At 53.1% G+C, this 16131-nt stretch overlaps 1 protein-coding gene across 2 annotated transcripts in view; it reads right to left on the minus strand.

Annotated features, from left to right (window-relative positions):
- RALGDS (ral guanine nucleotide dissociation stimulator) overlaps positions 1 to 11134 on the minus strand; it is a 103034-nt gene extending 91900 nt beyond the window's left edge. The window contains exon 1 of one of the 2 annotated variants that reach the window (XM_065572270.1): positions 10896 to 11134. In XM_065572270.1, the coding sequence (XP_065428342.1) occupies positions 10896 to 10916 (21 nt within the window). In that variant the 5' untranslated portion in view covers positions 10917 to 11134. The remainder of the gene's footprint in view (positions 1 to 10895) is intronic. The other variant, XM_005293276.5, reaches the window with a different exon arrangement.
- Positions 11135 to 16131: the final 4997 nt, after the last annotated feature.

The raw sequence follows: 16131 nt of genomic DNA on the forward strand, positions 1-16131 counted from the left end.
TGATAAAATGCTTTTTGAGGAGAAAAAAAACCTATTTAAAGATAGTTTTAATTAAGATACATTATAGCTCAAAGATATCTCATCATGGAATAGGGATTATAAATTCTAATTCTATAGTATGAGACAATATATTCATGTAATGTTTAAGAATAGTTTTGTAAATGAGTTCCAATAGTTCATGGATTAGGGACCCCATTTTATGAGGTTCCAGGGGCTTCTGTATAGATTATTTAGGTTAATCTTTCTATCTACCCAATGGGACTCAGTGCTCAGTCTAGAAGATACCATTAGAGATGCTTAGTTTTGCAGTTCTCAGACTGTGGATTTGTGTCTCCAGAGATAACATGCTTGTTAACAGCAAAAAAAAATTATAAATAAATAAAAAAATATATATATATAGAGGTGAGAAATAACAGACCTCAACCCTATTGTCCCTCTGCAAATTTGTGTACACAGAGTCCGTCCCTTACCTCTCTCTAAAAGTGCAATGTTTCAAAAGTTCAATGAATAGAAGACTGTTGGGGGCGGAATAGATCTGGACAAGGAGAAGAAGTCTGGAGATGAATGTAAGACGGCAGGGACAGGCAGTAGAAACAAAAGTGAAACTGAGCGGCATATTCCAGAAGTCTTGAGGTCTTTCTGAGTGTGGCCTTCATTGATTTGAGATCTACCGTACCATTCTCTCACTAGAAGGAACCACCTATAATGGCAGCAGGCCATAAAAGAGACCCAGTTTGGGAATAAGAACCATTCAAGAAATATGTTTGCTGATGATGTTTTAAAGAAAGTCACACCAGTGAACTGGTGGAAGTCACTTAAGCACTTGGATTCAGAGACTGTTGAAGCGATAATCTCACTTTTAATAGCAGTAGCTTCTTTTGCCGGTGTAGAAAGAATATTTTCTTCCTTTGGACCAATTCATTCCGAATTGAGAAATCGTTTGGGACCTGAAAAAGCAGGAAAGCTTGTTTTTCTTTTCCAGATTGTGAACAAACAGGAAAATGAAGGTGAAGACAACTGAGTTAGCTGCAGAAGCCAATATTTTAAGTTTCTCATGTTGACCTGGCTGACATAGTCAATTTAATTTTTTTTTTTAATATTTCATTTAACTATTTTAGTTAAAAACAATTTTAACAAAAACAAACCTGATTTTAAAAAACTTGAATGTTTAACTAAATTCAAAAATTCATATGCTTGTTTTGTTAAAATATCATGTTTGCTGTTGAAGAAAAAAATCCAGAATACATAATGTTGTTGTTTTAGTTAAATAAAAAGATTTAAATGTCTGTCTGGTGATGTTCTCCTCCTAATACAGCATGGCAAGAAAATCCTCCGAATATTAATGATTAACTGATGAATTGGAGATTGTTCACCTCCCAATTACTTCATAAATATCTGCTTCAATTACCTTTGGTAAATGAAATAACCAAACAATCATTCATTTTCTGATATAGCTGTAAAACTAATCTGAAAAGTTTTCAAAATAAATCACTTAAAAATGTATAGTGTGTACCTTCTAAAAATGAAACCTATATCTATCTCTGAGTTGTGAAGAATATGTATTAAGGTTATAACAACCAACAAGAATGCACTTTTATGTAGAAATCCATGATTAAATTGAGTCTTCTTGACTAGTGATTTAAATCAAATCCACCCTGCCCATAACTCTGCCAATGCACCACTGTCCCAACCGGCAGCCTTCCCATCCCCTGCTATTCCAGCCCAGAGCTCCTCATGCACAACTCTGCCAATGTTCCTCAACCCGAACCCGGTGCACCCTCTGCTATTCTTGTCCAGTGAGCGCCGCCAAGAGACCTCAGTCCTGACTCTCAGCCCCCGCTGCTGTTCCTCTTTCCTGACCTTTTACCCCCAGCTATTCGAGCCCTGGCCTTTGCCTGATCCCCAAGCGTCAAACCACCCTTTCCTGGAGGAACCAGACAGAGGCCGAGCCGTCGGCCAAAATACTGTTCACTCAAAGCCATTCTCGGAGCCAGGTCTCCATAACCCACTGCGTCAGAGAGCATCCTCTGGATGGGCCATTTCCTCCTTTCTCAGGAAAGGAGCCAGAGTTTGCTGTGCTGGCCTTTCACTGACTTGCAATCATAGGTTCCTTCCCAAATTCCTGTCACAGTTATTTACACTAGCGAAGTCTCCAGCCAGCACTCCTCACTGCTGCCCTGGGAGGCTGGAAGCGCAGGCCGCACGGGCCCATGAGCACAAAACACGGCTGTTTCGCTCCTATGGCAGTAAACACACAGCGGGAAATCTGGCATCAGATGGCAGCAGTGAGACCAGGAGTGCACAACAGGACGGACCCTGGAGATCTTCACAGGGGTCCAATACAATCCCCCTAGGCACAGCGAGACACCTCTGAACTCCCCACCCCATGCCTCCTCAGGTGCAAAGCTGATGGGCAGGCCGACCCATTCTCTTTCTGCAGGACGACTTGGCAAGTTCCAATGTGTTGGATGCAACCTTTACAGAGTTCACGTCCTGTCTTCAGAAGGGGCAGGGCATTTTTAGCTGGGGAAGGGGTGCAGCTTTGGAGGAAGGGGAAGAAAAGGAGCATCAGGTTCTCATCATCCTGAGAAACTGGCGAGGGGTGGAGAGGGAGATGGCATATGTCGAAGCAGAGGGATAATAATAGGTAGCATGAGCCTTGGGGGAGGCAGTGCCCAGCTCACGGTGCCTTTCCTCGAATCCGGATGCAGAAGAGAGTCCCCTGGACAGTTCCATCCAGAAGTTTAACCACCACTCACCCCCATTCCTCCTGTCTTCACCACCTCCTCACGCTCTTTGCTGGGGAAGCTCAGGAAGCTCCTCTGTCTCACTGCCTCTCCCCTTAATTATCCCCCTGAAGACACTTCTCTCTAGGCAACATAATGAAGGTTGTTATTCTGCTTGGGACAGACAGTGCAATGGAGACACAGCCCACCTCGCTACCATCCCACACCCACCCTCGATTGCAGATGTCTGCCAGCCCTGGGCTCAGAAAGAAAAAACAGGCCCAGTAACCCAACATCCCATCTCTGTCCAGCTCAGCCATGCTCCGAGGAGACCAGCAACAGAGGAGGAGCCAGAGACCATAAATTTGTCAGGGCACTACAACGATATCCTGAATGGATGAACTCCCGCTGTCCGCACCAGGCCTCCAGGGAGCAGGAGCTCTGTCTTGGAAGCCTGTGATCAATGACATGCAGTCGCCAGGCAGCCCTTGACGTCAGCTCGTGTCTACAAACATTTTTTTTGACTGATGGCCAAAGCGCGCAAGGCAGGGACACAAAAGAAAGTGGAGAACAGAACATCCGATACAAAGGAGAAAGCCAGCTTGATGGCTGTTAGATGTCCCTCCTGGGATAAATGCACAGTCATTCTCAGGCTGCTTTACGAGCTAATAGGGCCCAGAGAAGTTAACTCAACTAGCGGCACAGATCCCTGGGGAATACCACATCTGCAATCCCACCACAGACCTGATGGGAATTCATCCAGCGATACTGACCGGGGCTGGTTGGACATTCCCACCCACGGCTAACCCAGCAACAATCAAATGTCAATGATAGAACAAAGGGCCCCAGCAAGGACCAGCCTGTTCTCCCCGCTGTTGCCACTAGGTCATTTGGTAAGTGGTGATGGCGGGGAATGGCTCCATGCAGAGAGGATCTGGGCATGTGGTAAATTCGGTGCACTTAGCACATTAATGGCTGGCAGCTGGAATTTCTTATAGCAGCCTCTGTCGAAAGCCAACAGCGCGAAGTGCCCTCCGCATTGCTGGGGCCTCTTCACCCAGATCTCTTTAGCCACCTTGTAGGGCAGGTCAGTTTCCTTCCAGGCATCACAGTCCAGTGGACAGAGCACTGACAGACTGGGATTCCAGTCCCAGCTTTGCCACTGACCTGCTGTGTGACCTTAAGCATGTCATGTGACCTCTGTGTGCCTCCACTTCCCTTCGTCTTGTCCATTTAGACTGAAGCTCTTTGAGGCAGAGACTGTCTCACTAATTGTACGTGCGGTGCCCAGCACAGCAGGCCACGCTCTCAGTTGGGGCCTTTGGACAATACTGAAATACAGAATAATAATCAACCATCAGCTGAGAGCCCTCATGTCCCATCTATGCTACAGTCACCTGGGTTAAACCATGGGTCCCAAATGTAGGCTTCCACTCACACAAGCAAGAGCAGAGTACGTTCTATCACGGTTCAGCCAAAGGCACCGCTGACGCGAATACCAGCAGCACAGGGGCTTAGACCTAGAGAGCAGACAAAGGCAAAGGCGTTTCATGCAGCCCCAGCGAGGAGTACGTTTTGTATGGTAAGCTTTGTGCCAGGCTGCCATAAAAATGCCCCCAATCATCTGAACCTCAGAATAAAGCAGTGGGATACTATGGTGATGAGGGCCTTGGTATCTAAGTACTTATACGGCCCTCGTCACCATAGTAACGGAGGGCCGCATTCGGAGATTCGTGCCCTAGAAGGACCTCAGATGAGTGCAGGTGAACAGTGCATTTTAAATAAGAGATGGCTGGGACAGGGCACCTGTGTAGCTCTCTCCTGTCACTGGTTGTGTCCCATCAGCACTAACAGGGGGTTCTGCACCCATCTCCAGGGCAGAATAAATCCCGCACATGCGAGGGAGAACTCTCAATGCAAGGGGAGGCTGTTCCCTTGACAATATCCTAGCCCCACTATCGCCTGAGCCAGGGAGGGGTTCTAACTCCAGGCCCCAGACGCGAAGGGACAGGAGTCACTCCTGGGTCTGTTCTCCGCTCCACCAAGCCTGTGTCTCAGCATCCCCCTCTGTAAGATGGGGATAACAATACAGTTCGACCTCATAGGGATGCAAGACATAAATGCTCATGAAGCGCTGGGAGGTGCATGGAGGGAAGGGGGCAGAGAAGGGCAAAGGATTATTCTGATGGGTTGAAGTGTCCTTGAGGAAAAGAGGTAATCCCCGTGTGCTGCTCCTTACATGCTGGTTTTCATACCGTTCTCTTCCACATTCCAGCCACAGCAGCAGGGCCTCCATTGGTCCCCAGCTTCATGTGCCAAATGAAGGCTTGGTTTGGCTTTTCCTAATCAAATGGTAGATCTGTCTCAGGGGTGGCAGAACCGCATGCTGTGCTCATCCATGGAACAGAGGAGTCTCTGCATCACAGCACCCGTTACTGAGATCCTGGGAGATAGGATTCAAGTGGAAATAATCCCAACAAAATGCTGAAGAGAGCTTTGGTTATTAAGATAACCACCTTGGGCAAGAATATCCTGGGTACACTCCAATTCCAGTCAGTCCGCTCTGCCTTCCTAAACTCTCTGAAATGTAACCCTTGGGTTCTGGGATGTTCACTCAATTGTGCTAGCTGATCTCCAACATGGGGGAGTTTGGTACATTCCACATACCTAAGCCCTCCTTGCAGTTTTAGTGAGATAGAGGATACTTCTTCACTTCCTGTCCTAAACTGGGGTACTGTGGTAGTTAAACAGTTGCCAGGCCCCACCCCAGAAGTTGCTGCATTTCAGGGCTGGGTGAAGTAACTTCTGTGCATAGTTTATTAAGCACTCTGTGGTCATTCGGTCAGAAAGGTACTTTGGGCCTGATCCAAAACCCATCAAAGTCAATGGAAAGATTCTCACCCAGGTGAGTGGGCTTTGGATCAAGACCTCTATAAATAGTACCTAGCGGCTATATGGTGCTTTTAATTAGGGGATCTCAAAGCCCTTTACAAAAGGAAGGTCAGTGTCATTATATCGATTTTACAGATGGGAAAACCGAGGCACAGAGCCGTTACCATGACCTCCCTGAGGTCACGCAGCAGGTCAGTGGCAGGACTGAGAATGGAACCCAGATCTCCTAGCTAAGTGTGCATGGGACAGCCTCTGCCTTGCTTAATAAATGCAACTTTGTATTACTGATCACCAAAGGGTGACCAACTAGCAAGTGTGAAAAATGGGGACAGGGGGTGAGGGGTAATAGGCCCCCTATGTAAGACACAGCCCTGAATATCGGGACTGTCCCTATAAAATCGGGACATCCGATCACCCTAGATCACCACCATCAATGGCAACGCAACCTTGTCTTCAGGCAGCAAGGCCTTCGAGATGCAAAGATCGTTCTCCCCAACCTTCTGCCAGCCCCTCCTCCGGGGAAGTTCAAGCCCCTGTGTAGACTGAGGCTACTCAAGCGTGATGAGGAGAGCCACAGGGACTCGCCAAGCTCAAGCCCTGGAGGTCCGTCACATTTCCCAGTGGACTCACGAGAGGTGACCAGCTGCTATTCCATATAGAAAGCAACAGCGCCACCTGCTGGACAGTCAAGCTCTTCAGATGCAGCAGGTCAGAGACCTCCTGGGTCATTCCTAGGCATGGGGCACAGCTCATGATGTTCCTAGTGCCTGTTGGATGGACCTGAGTCCCCCATACCAATTGTGGGGGCGTTGCACTGCCCAGCCACCCCAACCCCATGGTGGTTCCATTCCTGTTCCAATGGAATAGACCCGGATCAGAGCAGCCGCCTGTAACAGTAACATCAGAGACAAAGGGTTGTAGGACAGCAACAATGGGGCTCAACCCCCAGAGACAAACCCCAACCTCTGGGCACATCCGAGTCAGGGTCCAAACCTCACAGGGCTCAGGCCCAGCCCCTGTGATCACTTCCAATGTTCAAACAATCGATCAGGAGAGGAGAGAACTGTAGTGGGAACTGTAATACTGCACACAAAGGAGCCCTCTCTGCCCTCCAACAGACCCACATGACATCGATGCAGAGAGAGGAGCGCCCCCTACTGAGCCACCGACACCACTGCCACCTGTCTAGAGCCCTCCCAAGCACCGACCTCTCCCACCATGGCCAGGGCTTGAGGTGGGGGCTTGATGCAGCCCTTTGGGAGCCCAGCTCTGCTTCCCCAACGCTGTGAGCGGTCTCCTGTGGCACCAGCTCCCCAGAGGGTTGGGGATCCGGGAAGGGACCAGAAATCCCCTCTCTCCCCCTTTCTTCTAACCTTTTACTGGTGTTGATTTTTCAAGAATGATTCAACAAATGACACCCTCAAGCCTGATTACCCCGAGGAGGGAAGGAGGGGGTTGGGGAGGCATCACACTCAGCCGTCAGCTCCCTCCCTGCTCCATTAATCCACTGCGCGGGCTGGCACTGGGGACGCGAGTGCACACACTGGCTGATGCCCAGATGGCTGCAGGTCACGGGGAACCTCACGATGCAGCATGACCTCTTACCTGTGCGCCCCTAGAACCACGGGGCACAACAGCAGCTCCCAGCCACGGCAGGACCCCTGTAGCAACTGCATTTGTCTACAGAGAGTCGCTAGCCAGGAAGACCATGTAGCACTTGGGCAGTGCCCTTTCACCTCCACCATCCTGGCTCAGATCCCAACCCATCCCACCTCCTTCCTGGGCACGTCCATCCGCCACAACCCCCAGCCAGAGACCAGCGGCACAAACCGCTGCTTGAGGCCTACGCCCGGGAGCTGGGGAGCTGCTCAGCTCCCATCGAAGGGAATGGGGACTGAGCCGCTCACTGACTGGCTGGGTCTCCCCCTCCAGCAGTGGGATGTGAGGCAACCTGTGGCTTGATCCTGTCCTTCACTCAGCGCGGTGAGCAGCAGCAGGACGGGGGCAGAATGGGTCAGGGACACTGTGCTAAATCCCATCCAGCGACACCTTCATATAAAGCAACAGAGAGTCCTGTGGCACCTTTAAGACTAACAGATGTATTGGAGCATAAGCTTTCGTGGGTGAATGCCCACTTCGTCAGATGCATGTCATATAAAGGCGCTTGTAGCCAATCCAGTGTGGAGAGAGAGAGAGAAGCAAACACCGCCTGGGACAGTCTTTGTCAAAATGGGCAAACAATCCCCCTTTCCCATCAACATCCTGCAGATGAACCAGCCCCGCCTCCTGCCTCCCTGACAAAGGGGAGCTGGGTCCACCCAGCATCAATCGAAGCTGGTCGATGAAGCCATAAGCCGCTCTTTTCGGAAGAGATTAAAACCAAAGTCCTCGGACTCCTCCCCATTTCTGCCCATTACGGATCCCATGATACTGACACTGTGGAAGTGTCAGCGTGTCACCCTGCAGTCCTGGGCCATTCCAGTGGGGGAGGGTGGGCGTGGGGGACAGGACATTCAGCTTCTCTAAATTGCCCCTGCACTTTCAACTGCATATGCTGGTTATCTGCCCGCCCCCTCCCCCCAGTTGGACTCTTCTCCTCCTACTGCCCTAGGCTGGTGTGTGTAGGAGGCTGGCTAGCGACTCCTGTTCCATGAGTGAGTTCGAGGCAATGGCAGGTGAAGTGTAGACAGCAGGTTGGCATCCTCCGGAATGATCATTACTATAGCGATGTATTGGAAACCCAGCTGGAGTCTGTGGGCAATGCAGCTTTCTCCAGGATTCCTACGCAGGGCCGGGAACGCTGCTTCCCACCAGCCTCCACGGCCCCACAGCCCAGCACAAGGAGCGCAGCAGAAATACGCCGAGTGACAGAAAGAAACACAAACCCAAAGATACTGGGAAAACTGGTCTTGGAAAACCCCAAAGGGGCTCTCCGAGCAAACTGGGCCCTAGGGGGGAACCCCCACTGGGCTACAGCATGAGGACAACCATTGCCACACGTCTGCACAGCTTGCCTTCCTCCCCCTGACCTGCCAGCACCTGGTGTCTAAAGGGGCTCCCCTGGCCCCTGATTTGCACCCACATTTGGAAATAGGGGTCCCAAATACACCAGCTGAACCAGTCTGTGAAGGGCTCAGGATGTCCCCACCAGGACCTCCTGCCAGCTGGACTCCATTGTGTACCCATTGCCAGCTTTCCTTGGTACCAAAGTCCAAGCCCCCGCAGAGTCATTCCAGGCCAGGCTCCCCTTTCTGCTAAAGTTCAGGCCAACACTAAAGAAAAGGAACGGATGGGAGTTTGGTTCCAGCCTCGCTCGCCAGCCCTTGGAGATCAGTGTGTTATCAGAGGCACCTCCGGTTTTGAATCTGCCAATGCAACAATCACTCCCTTCTCCCCAAAAGCCCATATAATTCCTCCAACAAAGGGAGAGGCAGGGATCTCCCTTCAGCTGACATTTTGCCTCCTGCTCTAAGAGTTGGATTTAGTCTGGAAGTCACTCGCTGGACTGGTCCATCTAGAGGGGGCACATCAATCTAAAATTCACATGGCAGGCCCTCCTCCTGTGCATGCCACAGGCAGAGCCCAGAGACCCTAGGCAGTGCTTCAAGGCTGACCCCATGGAGGGGGTGCTTCCACACTCAGGGCCAGATTCTCTTCTCACAAGCACAGGTGTAAATCCAGGGGGAATTCCACTGAGGTCAGTGATGTTTCACCAGCCTAGGAGAGTGGAGGAACAGGCCCCTCAATGTGAGGGGTTGGTGGGGGAGCTCAGCATCCGGCCCCAGGTATGCATCTGTCTGAACGCTCAAGTTCTTAGGGGGTTAGCTGACTGGTGAAGGGCGGGAGTGGGAGGAAGGGGCCAGTTGAGGATTCACACCAATCCAGGGCCCACTCTCCAAATGTTTCCAACTTCAACCCACTCCCAGAAATAGCACCAGAGGGTTTGAGACCCTGCGATTTGGTTGCCTGGGCCCCATTTCACCTTGAGCCTGCCCCATCAAGGCGCTGGGACGGTGCAGAGAGTTTGGGGCATAAGGACTATGCAAGGGGGCCTGACACCTTCTAATGTCTCTTGGGCCTAGTCATTGTCTCTGTGGCTCCAAGCCCTGCACCTAGTGGAGCAGAGTCTCACCATTCAGGAGCATTTGCTGACCACCAGTTCTGAAGCGTCTCTTGGAGGGGTTCTCAAACTTCACTGCAGCACGACCCCCTTCTGACAACAAAAATTACTACCTGACCCCGAAGCATGAGCCCATCTGAGCTCTGCCACCCCAGACGGGGAGTGGGGGAGGGGGGGCAAAGCCCAAGCCCCACTGCCCGGGGGGCGGGGGGGGAGGTGTACAGTGAGCCGAAGCCCGAGCCCAATCCCCACTGACCCAGGCAGGGGGCCTGTAACCTGAGCCTTGCCACACAGGGCTGAACCCCTCAGCCCCAGACTGTGGGGCTCGGGCTTTGGCTTTGGCCCTGGGCCCCAGCAAGTCTAACACCACCTTGGCAACCCCCATTAAAACAGGGTTGCAACTCACTTTGGGGTCATGACCCACAGATTGAGAACCGCTGGTCTCTAGTTTAAAAGCACCTGGTCTCTCCCCTTTCCATGACCCACCTCCTTCAGCACGTGCAGTGGGTCTTCGGCCATTTACACAGAGACCAAGAACTCGGCCTGGGCAGCTCCCCTGGGGTTACTTCCCCTTACCAAGCATGCCGTGGTTTGTTCCCCTTTTACAGCTGTCTGTCCCCTGTCCCCACCCATAGCATGCAAGGCCATGCCCCCCTTACTGCCACTGTGCCCCATGCACACAACAGCCCAGGGGCCAGCCGACAGCAACAGACATGTGGGGCTTTAACAAAACATTCAACAATCCCCTGCTGGAAACCTCGGGGATGCGGTCATGTGGTGGCGGAAGCCGAGTGGCTGCCTGGTCAGGGTTGTACCCTGCACACGTATCTATAGGAAATATAAATTAGCGCACGGGCCTTCTGAAAGTAAACGTGAGCCACCTCATCAGACAAGACAGTTTGGGGGCAGCGAAGGTGGATCCACTGATCTATCCCACGGCTTCTAATTAACACAGGTGGTTTCTACTGACCCTGGGCATCCCGGTGCAGCCGCAGCCTGGGTAAGACCTGGCACCTGGATCTCCCCAGCGACGTGGGCATGAGTGCCACCTGGGCTGGTGCCAATCCAAGACATCTACGTATTTATCCCGCTGAACCCACTTCGCTGGCATAGAGAGACAAGGGCAGCACCGCGGAAACCCACCCTGCCAAGCTCACCTGCGTGTCGATCATCATCATCTCCCTCTCATCTCCTCGGTGGGGTCCTCACGGAGAAAGGGGTCCAGAGGCCTCGATCCCACCGGCTCAGCCGGTCTCTCAGGGATTCAGGTGGAGGATGGTCTGGCTAGGAGGGGTGAGGGGAAGCTGGTCCTAGCCCCCACCCCAAGCCCTGCTGGGTCACTGGCTGCTTTCCATCTCCTGGCGCTGGCAGGAAGGAATCCCCCGGGTAAGATCCCTGGTCCGGGCTGAGAGGCTCAAGGCGTTGACAGGCTAGGAGGGGCAGGTGAGGAGCCGGCATTCCCGACACAGGGCTGCTGTGCTCACATTGCAAATCAAAATCACAGCCCGAGCTGCTCGGAGCTCCACGCGGGATCAGCGGGATCCAGGGAACCGAAGGCCGCCAGGAATCTGCAGGAGACACATTTCCTCGGGGGGCTGTGTCAGTTTCCCATTGTCTGCAAACAACCCCACGGAGCAGCAGCAGCAGCTTTGCACCTTTCGGAAAGCTCCCAGTCCCTGCCTTCGCCTCCTCTTCCTCCTGCGGGGAAATCCAGCGTGTGGGAGCCGAGAGCTCGTGCCCCGGTCGGTGGCGGGGGGGAAGCTAGCTAGCTTTCCAACAAACGCACGTTGCAGGCGGCAGATTGCAAAGCCACCAAGGCTGGGCTGCAACAATTTGCAAAAAAAAGCGTGAGCGTGTGTGTGCAAAGGGGGTGGAAGGGGAGGGAATGAATCAGGCACCAGGCGTTTAACGGGAGCTCCAGAATAAAGCCTTCTTCCCCGGGTTTCTGTGGTGGATCCCTCTCCAGGGCAGAGAAACTTCCCTCCAGCCAGGAGAGCAGCAGCAAGAACAACAACAAAATCTTTGCAAATGAAGCAGCCACGAAGCCAATCGCCCAGGCGGGGCTGGAGCAGGCGATCGGGTGATTCTCTAGATCCAGCCGCGTATGGCTCAGGGAAAGGCAGGGTGGTTGTTTTTTTCCCCCAGGTCAGCCTTTCCTCTGGGAGCTCTGAGCCCACCTGGGGTAAACGAGGAGACAGGAGATTAGGGGAGGGATGGTGTCAGTGCTTGGAATTTAAGATCACCCCGTAATGATCCTCAGCCCATTGGAGCTGTAGGGTTTTGTCTTACAGACGCCCAGGCTTTGCCTGCCTGGAGCAAATGAGTTAGTAATTGTGCTAAGCATAATATTTTAATGAGCCCCCGGTCAAGCACTATGGAGCATAGACAAAGACAGCTGAGTTCAAAACCATGTTAGCTGGGCACCAGTGATCTAGTTCAGTCCCTGGGCTCACTGCTACACACAGACACAACAACCACACACAGTTACATTTAGAGCCAGTCACTCATAAACACCAATTACCCAGGCGGAGTCCATCACAGGTGCACAATCACACACATACACAGTCACTCACACTCAACGCTTTTCTCATTGCCCTGCACCCCAAGGCAGGCGTTTTGCACCCCAGCAGAAATACGATGAGTTTGTTATGGCACCACAGTGTCCCTGGGTGTCTCTTTCTGTCACAGCTCCAGCAGGGAGAGCGGAAAAGGGCTGCTCATTGCCAAAGGCCACCTGGCAAACTGCAAACGGAAGGGAGTGAGGGGATAGAACCAGCCTGGCAGAGGGAGGGCACTGCCCTGGATTACCTGCTCTCTGGCTCTCACCCTCAGCACCACCCTGTAAAATGGATCTACCTTCCGGGTCACATGTGCCCGGCACAAAGTGCTCAAGTGGCGTAAGGGTGAAAGCAAAGCCCCTTGATGTCTCTTGGGTTTGCACATCTGTCTACTCACACTGCCACACACAGAACTGAGACCAGGGCACACAGAAGAGTCTATTTTTGCCTCAGTTCCTCCGATCAGTTCCCTCCCCTGGGCGGCCCCGGGAGGGCCTGCTCCTCCCGGTGAGGGCCTGACAATCTGCAGCAGATGCTGCTGTTCCATTAGCTCCATCTGGGGCTCAGCTGAGTCATAGAGCTCCACAAAGGCGGGCTCAAATTGGGGCTGATGTCAGTCAGAGAGAGGGAGGGCCTGCAACTGGCTGGGTGTGATGGTGCGATGTCTGTAGTGACACATCAGGTGTCCCTTCAAAGCATGGGCCAGACCCATGGAGCAGCCCTGAATCAAACAGGTTCGTGAGGGAGGTCAGCCCAGTGCTGTTAAACCTCAGGATAGGGCCTGGGTTTTATCTGAGCTGGTTTCCCTGTCTGGGCTGGACCAATGCTCTGACGAGCCCACACTGCCACTTAGTCGCCCACAGGGGACCTGCTGTGCTCAGTAGATGCTGGTCCCTGTCTCTTCCCAGATATGCCACTCCTCCCTCAGTGACTAACCCCTGCTCCCTCCCCTGCCCTGCTCACACACACCAGGCAGCCGGCAGAGGCAAACCAGATCAAGTTCTCAGCAGCAGACAGAAAACCAGGAAGCCAACACGAAGGGGGACATGGGTCACGCAACCGACAGGGATATTTTGGGGGTGCCCCTAGGGATGGGGGATATCCAATGGAGTGGGATGGGCCCTCTGGAAATCTTTATTGCACCATTTCCCAGAGTCTCCCCATGCAGCTGAGCCCTCCATCCAGTCAATGAGTTGGCTCCCTCTGGAGCTGGCCAGCAGGGGATGGCTCAGCACTTTGCCTCCACGGGCCAAGTGAGGGACCCCGTATGAGGTATGACTCCAAGGGCTCCCTCTGATTCCTCCGCTACCTGTGGCCAGACCCACCGCCATCCCCTAGATACACAGGCCCCCATCTGAGCACAGAGACCACCGCCTCCTTCACCCCATCCCCGGCTCATGCCAACCCAGAGAGCTCAGTGCCAAACCAGCCACCAGAAGTGGGGTCCCCTCCCCTGCACCAGGCCCAGCCAGGAGAGGGGAGACCTTTTGCACTGATTCCTGGAGAGAGCTATTTTGTAAGGCTATCAATAGGGGCAGGGCAGTGGGAGGGAGTAGAGGCGGGAGAAGCCTCCTGAGATGACTAAAGCCAGCCACATCCCAGCAGGACCCATCTAATTAGCCAAGCCGAGCCCCGTCCTCTAGCGCCGTGTGGTATCGTGACTGTGAGGCCGCTGCGCAAATGACATCCACCCCCAGCCGTTTCATCTCTATTCAAACTGACACCTGAAATGGAAGCGCTGAGGGAACTAAGGAGGCAAAAGCTGCTGGAAATCTCCACGCACGATCAATTTGCTGGAGCGCCGAGCTTTTGACACTGAAGAGGGCTGAGCAGAACAGGGTTGCCATGGAAACAGAGAGGCTGCTGTTTAAAGGAGACTCGTAGTTCATATTTATGCGGGCGGGGACATGTGCCATTTCAGAGTGACGCCGGGCAAGGCAGGAGCGGAGGGGAGGAGGCCGCCCACACAGGCCGGCGGAGTGTGGGCCCAGTCCGGTTCCTGGGCAGCCGGCTCAGATTAGAACTGCAGGGCCAGGCCGGCTGGGTTCCCCAGGCCCTTTTGGAGCAGTAAAAATGAGGTCTCAAGCAGTAAGTTCAGTTCTAATGCGGATGGCACCAGCCTGGCTGCCCTGGAGTCTGAAGTCCTCTGAAACACAGAGCCCCACTAACATGCCTGGTCTCAGACGGTACAGGAGGTACTCCTTGGGTTGAGAGGTTACCGGCAGTCTCTGGCCAAGAAGGGGTTCCAGTCTGCAGCGTGGGGTGGCCCCCTGTCCACTAGAATTGGACTGAGAACCACCACTAATCTGTGGTGTCACCAGAGATAGGGTTGCCAACTTTCTAATGGCTGAAAACCCATCACCCTTGCTCCGCTCCCTGCCCCGCCTCTTCCCCCAAGGCCCTGCCCCCACTGACTCCTTTCCCTCCTCCCCCCTCACTCACTCCCCCCTCTCCCGGGACTCACCTGCTACCTGCAGATCCAGCCTGGGAGGAGATGACACGGAGCCTGCCTGCCAGCCCAATCGGGGCACAGCGGGGGTCAGTCCCCGGAGCAAGGGGCCAGGGCAGGGAGGGGTCGGTTCCTGTAGCGAGGGGCTAGGGCTGGGGCAATTGGGGCACAGCGGAGCAAAATGTGGGGCAGATAGGATTCCCGCCCCGCAGGCAGCAGCACCTACCTCTTGGAGCCCGGTCCAGAAGCCAGCCCCTGCTCTGTCCGGCGCGCGTCAGCACCCATGTGGCTGCAGTTGCTGCACTTCCTGCCCCCCGGGGGCGGAGGCCGGTTACTGTGGCCAACCAGACTTTTAGTGTCCGGTCTGTACTGACCAGATGCTGCCAGGTTCCCTTTTTGACTGGACATTCCGGTCGAAAACCGGACACCTGGCAACCCCACACAGAGACCACGACATAGCTTTGAGAACGTCTCTGGGTTCCTGCTGGGCTAGGCCTCAGTCAAACCAGCGAGCGTGTATGTCTATAGTCAGTATTGTTAGATCGCTCAAAGAAAAGGCCAGAGGAGAGTTTGTGGTGTCCTGAGACCTGTTATCAAGTCTGTTATCAGCAGGCATTAGAGACTGTCTATTGCCAGGCATGGTCTCACAGCATGAGCAGGAACTCCTGCCTTTTAAATCCAGCGTTGCCACCAACTCCCTCTCTGCAAGTCCCTTAACTTCATAGCTTCAGTCCTCCATATGTACCAGGGGGATGATAATCCTGAGCTCACTGAGGTGCTGCAAGGATAAACGGGTTCATGTTTGTACATACAAAGCTCCCGTATTGTTATGATAACACTCTCCCCTCCAGGCTAGAGTTCTGGCTTTATGCCTTACACGAGGGTTTGGCTCCATTCATACCCAGAACTCACACTGCTGACTACAGGTATAACTGGATCTCCTAGCTCCGTCTATAGCACACTCAGCACTAGAGGGGTCGCCGCTTTGCTACAGCTGCAGTTCTTCAACTGAAACACACTAAGGGTATGGCTACACTACCTGCCGGATCGGCAGGCAGCGATTGATCCAGCAGGGATTGATTTATCGCGTGTAATCTAGACGTGATAAATCGACCACCGAGCGCTCTCCCGTCGACTCCTGTACTCCAGCTCGCGAAGACACCGCGGTAAGTAGATCTAAGTACGTCGACTTCAGCTACGTTATTCACGTAGCTGAAGTTGCGTAACTTAGATCGATCCCTCCCCCTAGTGTAGAGCAGGACTAAGGCTTCTGCTACCCACCCTTGGCAGCTGGTGCTATGTAGAAATGGAAAACGGAACTTTTTTCAAGACCAGTAGGGGATTATCTCTGGTTTCCTGGCTTATAAAATAAGCCTTAGCATTTAT

The sequence above is a fragment of the Chrysemys picta genome, chromosome 18 (genome assembly GCF_011386835.1).
Source record: "Chrysemys picta bellii isolate R12L10 chromosome 18, ASM1138683v2, whole genome shotgun sequence".
NCBI classification, from domain to species: Eukaryota; Metazoa; Chordata; order Testudines; family Emydidae; genus Chrysemys; species Chrysemys picta.